At 38.6% G+C, this 5,334-nt stretch overlaps 1 protein-coding gene across 2 annotated transcripts; it reads right to left on the bottom strand.

The window, feature by feature from the left end:
* Positions 1-836: 836 nt before the first annotated feature.
* Positions 837-5,017, bottom strand: LOC311010195 (uncharacterized protein). 2 transcript variants are annotated; one of them, XM_084004787.1, is made up of 5 exons: positions 4,923-5,012; positions 4,418-4,789; positions 3,819-3,968; positions 2,193-2,242; positions 837-2,112 (listed from the first exon to the last, which is right to left on the bottom strand). In XM_084004787.1, the coding sequence occupies exons 1-5, from the start codon at positions 4,954-4,956 to the stop codon at positions 1,993-1,995; spliced, it is 726 nt and encodes a 241-aa protein (XP_083860913.1). In that variant the 5' UTR covers positions 4,957-5,012; the 3' UTR covers positions 837-1,992. The 2 variants fall into 2 exon arrangements, with proteins under 2 accessions (XP_083860913.1, XP_083860914.1); XM_084004788.1 differs by lacking the exon at positions 3,819-3,968 and having other exon boundaries at positions 4,923-5,017.
* Between the last annotated feature and the right edge of the window lie 317 nt (positions 5,018-5,334).

The following is a 5,334-nucleotide window of genomic DNA, read 5'->3' as shown; positions in this document are numbered from 1 at the left end:
GTATCAAACTCTGTTGGTGAAGGGTCGTGGCCATTGGCTAAATAAAAACAGGAAATTGTCTGAAAACAGCAATCATGTCTATGGACAAACACCCATCACAGTCATTATGAAAAGATCAATTTCAATCAAAAAAGTGAATCTGAAGCTGAACTGTAATCAACAACAACAAAAGGTTTTCTTTGTGGAGGTTCTAAAATTGTATTAATTTTAAGTGGTGTAAAGAAATGAGAAATGGAGTTTAGTATCCCATTTTGAAAAACATAATTGCTTTCCAAATTCACAAGGAGCCAACACAACATTTTCTAAATACAAATGTTAATACATATCAGTCATCGTTAATGATTGTTGCTCAGCTTTAAATGGGGGAAGATAAGTGGCAGAATGGTTTATACAAATGCCTACAAATTAATTAAAAGATGCATCATGAATTATCATTTTACAGTACACTTATTGCTATTGTTATTATTTGTTAAAAGCGAGGCTGGTTTACATCACAGACTGTAAGAACTGAATGTAGTCACTGTGATGTCACCCACTGGTTTGTGGACTGCTGCTGTGAAGCCTCAAGTTTGGCTCTTAGGCCGTCGCCATCTTGGTTTTAGGGTGTCGCCATCTTGTTTCGTTTTTTTGCAACAGAATTTATACAAGAGCCGGGAAGTGAATACAACTAAATGGTGAGTTAGATATTTTAGGTGACACACATTTAAGTTACCTCTCATGAACTGAAAACACACTGTGAAAGTCGGAAATTAAGACTTCTTTTGCAACCAGGAGTTGCCTCCTGATGGCCATTAGACCATATCCGAGCCCGTGCACGTTCTGTCTGAGCCCGGCCCGGCCCAACACATTAACTGTTACTTTTTAAGAGCCCGAGCCCGATTTCAACCCGACAATTATTTTGAATGCTTGCATAGGCTGTTGTATGTGCATATCCGTGGGAAGTGGGGGTGCAGCTGCACTACTACTCAGCCACAAAAATATAAAAATAATTGTATAGGCTACGTTAGTGCTGCCGCGATTAGGATAGGCCTACTGCAATTTTAAAACAACAACGCGTCATTAAAATAACACACAGTACTCCGCTATTGAGTTGCACCCATGCACGTTCCTGATGGCTTGCTCAACGTTAATTGTCCTGTTTTTAATTTATCCTTTATGTCTCCAAGCTCCATCTTGCACTTTAGCGTAACCCCTTTATTCTTTGATTTAGCTGCACAGAGCAGAACCGTTATGAATGATGCGTGCGTGTGTAGCCTTTTTTTTTTTACTTTGTGTAACTTTGTACACATTTGTTACGTAGGTCTACTCTGCTAAACATATAACCATTAATATTTAATGTTTATGGCCTAGCCTTCCCCTCAGATTAGGCCAATTGGGTCGGGCTCGGGCTTGGGCCGAGAATCTAAACTCTAATAGGGATGCAGGTTGAAGGCACTTCAGGTTTAGCTTCACTTTTCAAACCCAGAGGTTACAGCCTGGCATAGATACCTTGCAGTCACATGACTTTTGACAATGTCTGTTTTTTTTATTTTTATTTCTCCGCTAGATAGCAAATAATACAATTTAATGTGATCCTCTAGGAGTCTCTCCTGAGCTTCGGAGACTACCTGACATTTAATTAGATGACATCTCATATATATATCTAGTACACCACTACTGTATAGCTCATGCCTCAGGGCAATGCTTAAGGTGATCGCAGTATGATTCATCCACCACATGGAGATGTGCAGACTTTGTTTCACGTGGAAAGCTGAGGATAGGCTGTTGACAATGGAGGAACTGGAAGGCAGACTGCAAAAGCTCCTCCATGAAAACTAATACAGACTGCTGGAATCGACTCCATTGATATGTCTTGATTGCAACAATAATTAAAATAGCAAATGTTAGGCATCATTTGTGGTTGTGGCTGAATAAAGTGAAGATGATTTTGTTCTGCTGGTGTCACTGGGGTGAGATGAAATCTAGTTATGTTTTTTTGTTTTGTTTTAAACCCTACATCCTGGAGGTATTGATGGCAGAATAGGTGCTGAAGTCAGAAGTCTGGCTTTTCTTCTTCTGTGGTCTCTGTGATGCCTGCTGGATTTCTAGTGCAGCATAACACAAATCTTCATCCTAAAATTTGACATTTGAGAAAATCATGATTGTGTATTGATTTATTGCCATGTTTCAATGTATTTTACTGTTACACCTACCTGATGCAGTCTTGTTTGAGGGCTTTGCTGGTCAGCTTGAGGTTCTTTTGCTGCAGAAATCAATGCGTCACTACATCAGAGAGGTCGTATTAACCAAATACTTTCCCTCTTTGACTGATTTAGTTTTTAACAATGACAAACATTTTAACAGACTACAACACTGAGGGTGTAACATGTTACTTAGCTATCATCTTTTCTCTTTGATATGCACATGATGTTGTTGTCTAGCTGGTGTTAACAAAGGCTAAGTGTCCAAAGTTTTCTTTAAAAAACCTAACAATTGTGATGGCGTTAATACATTAGGTGAAAGATGAGTGATTGACGCGGAAACGTTAGAAGATGAAGGACAAGCAAGTATTTATCAGCCAGCGGCACCTAGCGTTAACATTACCCTGCAGGGAAGTGGGAGCAGGAGTTCACATGGCTGAGTTAGGGAAGACGGCAAATTTTAAAAACACAACTTAAGTTGGGTTGTATATGACAAATACAAACACCTTTATCCGAACCTCATAAACCTCTTCCAGTCTGATCGGTGTCCAAACCTAAACAGTGAACGTGCAGAGTATGTGTGTGACCACCACGGGTCACAGAATTGTGCCAGTGCAGCAGAGCGCAGGTTTAGCCTTCAGAACGAAATTAAATCAGCAAGTCATATCGTCATTGCAATATTGAACAATGTTATCATACATTGCAGATTTTCCTATCATGCAGGCTTACCCTGAAGCAGTAAGATTAATACACTGTTTACCGTAAATCCTCTAATATAGGCCCAGGCCTTTATTTACTCAAGCGCATCGCGGCCTAGGCCTTTATTGGAAGGAGACCAGAATTAGAGACAGGCCCCTATTTCTATTTGAGCAAAACGGACTACCAGTAGAATGAATAAAAACAAGATTTTGTGTCTATTTGAATCTATAAAATACAAGGTTCATTTATTGAAAAAGTAACAGCATGGATGTTGTCTCTGTCAACTTTTCCCTCCATGCCTTTATAAATAAATAATCTAAGCATGTTCTGTATATTAATTATTAAAACACACACACACACCGTATACACTGCAAATGCTGGCTGGTGCTGTGGTGCACAGTCGTCGTCTCAATCGCAAAGTCCAAATTTATTGAAAAAATATGGATAGAATAATTTCCAAAATTCAGAACATATTTTTATCTAAAGGAAATAATCTGATTTAATCCACATTAACTGACGTTCAGTCTTTCAAAAACAACTATTTGACTGAGCTAAAAAAAATCTTTGTCCTCTCACGGCTGCATGCTGCACACAAAGGAAGGCACACAGCTGTATCCATGATTCAAAGATTCATTCGACAGCAAATAAATTAGATTTCTATCACAAATTCCACCTTTAACCAGGCATACGTCTTATTATCATGACATATGAAAATGAATGGTCATAATAGATTATGAAGGAATTTTTACGAATTTGTTTTCAAAATGATAAAGTATAATGCAGCCACTGCCCCAGCACAGCACACCCAAACTCAAACATACATCAATTTAAGAGAGTTGTGTGAATCCAGGTTTCTCTGTGATTTTAATTAATTTTGTAGATGATCAAGGATATATCTGACATCATCACATTAAGCTTGAAACAAGAGATATTCAGTACCTTTTTTCTTGCAGAGGTGACAAACCAGAAGAGATGAGACGAGAGAGGAAAGAACAGCTAAAGCTGGACACAAAGAGTACAGCAGAATCCAACATGCACCACTGTCTGGTAGAGTCTCATGGTGAGGCTCGCTGGAGTCTGAATCAAATACTGAATCAAAACAAAGGTGTGTCAATCAGCTTAATTAAACTTTGGTCTCAACAAAATGACATTCAGTGGAGCTCAGATCTGACAGTCTGGTTGGTGGAGTTTTTTCAACTTTGGCCCCATTTCGGAATTAGCTTGAAAGAAATTTCTATGTCTGGTTTATCGCCGTTTCATATCTTTCATGAATGAAGTGAAATGTGCAGCGTTTAGCTTTGTTTGAACTTCAGATTTAAAAAGTAAAATTGTCCTAAATCTCACTATGCACAAAAATACTAATATACACTATTTCACTCCAGATTGACATGCTGACACACGTAGTGTTAAGATACAGTATGTTTCATCTTTCATGTGCTCATGTTTTCCTACTCTATGTTGATCAATTAGTCAAATACAGATACATTCAGTGGAGGTCAAGCATAGATCAGTCAGATAAGTCAGACCAGCATACTTACTAAAGAGGATCCTTGTTGTGACGCTGCCATATTTATAATCAGATGTGGAAATTCTCGTCTCTTCAGTTCCACAGTAGTAGAGTCCTTCATCAGAATCAGTGATGTTCTCGATCAGCAGGTCATAGGAACCAGAAGAAAAGTTTCTCACAAATTGAAAACGAGGCAGAATCTTGTTGAGATCACCGGTTAACTTGAGTGATTGGTAGTCTACTTTAAGGACAAGAGAAGGCTGGTTCTCATGAGAGCAGTTCCTGTACCACACTATGTAGACTCCAGATGATAATTTACAGTCACAGTAGAGAGTGATGTTGTCTCCTGGTCTGACTGTCACCTCCAACACTGATCCAGAATCATCACTGCAGGATACAACTCCTGGAATACAAACACAATGAAGATCCAGGTTCCTGCTCAATACAACACCAATGAGAATGTATGTATGAATTAATCTAAAATGGAACCTAATATTCATAATTAAATAATCAAAAGTGTATATCAAAAGAATTACCTAAGATAGCCAGAAAAATGTGCAGCATGTCCATGATGATGATCGAGAGCTAAAATTACATCCAAGCAGGTCTTACTCACCTCTGCACTGAATCTTCCGCCAGAGGAAGTTCATGTGATTGGCCAGTCAAGTGGAACCTTTTCTTCTGTGGTTGTTTTCTATTGATGTGAAGGTATGTACTATTCTGGTCTCTTATGTTAAGTCGGTAATCATCCGTGGTTGTTATGGACTTGATGATTCTGATGCATAAGGACCAGTAGAAATAGAAAATCCTCCAATGAGACAACAAATCAAATGTTTATACAGTGCACAGAGTGCAGAAGCTTCTAATCATGTTGTCATATAGACCCTTTTACCATTGATGCCTTAAAAAAAATATTCGTGTGCATGTTGGTAACAGAAGTGGCATTTT

Source organism: Eutrigla gurnardus (genome assembly GCF_963514095.1).
Source record: "Eutrigla gurnardus genome assembly, chromosome: 3".
In the NCBI taxonomy this organism is placed as follows: Eukaryota; Metazoa; Chordata; class Actinopteri; order Perciformes; family Triglidae; genus Eutrigla; species Eutrigla gurnardus.
Note: the sequence above shows the minus strand (reverse complement) of the source record. Positions and strands in the feature narration are given on the sequence as shown.

Excerpts from the sequence above, each read along its gene's own strand:
- LOC311010195 (XM_084004787.1), bottom strand. The coding sequence starts at position 4,956 with ATGGACATGCTGCACATTTTTCTGGCTATCTTAG. Across the intron at positions 2,243-3,818 it reads TCACCTCTGCAAGAAAAAAG|CAAAAGAACCTCAAGCTGAC; the intron begins GTACTGAATATC and ends TGATTTCTGCAG. Across the intron at positions 2,113-2,192 it reads CTCAAACAAGACTGCATCAG|GATGAAGATTTGTGTTATGC; the intron begins GTAGGTGTAACA and ends GTCAAATTTTAG.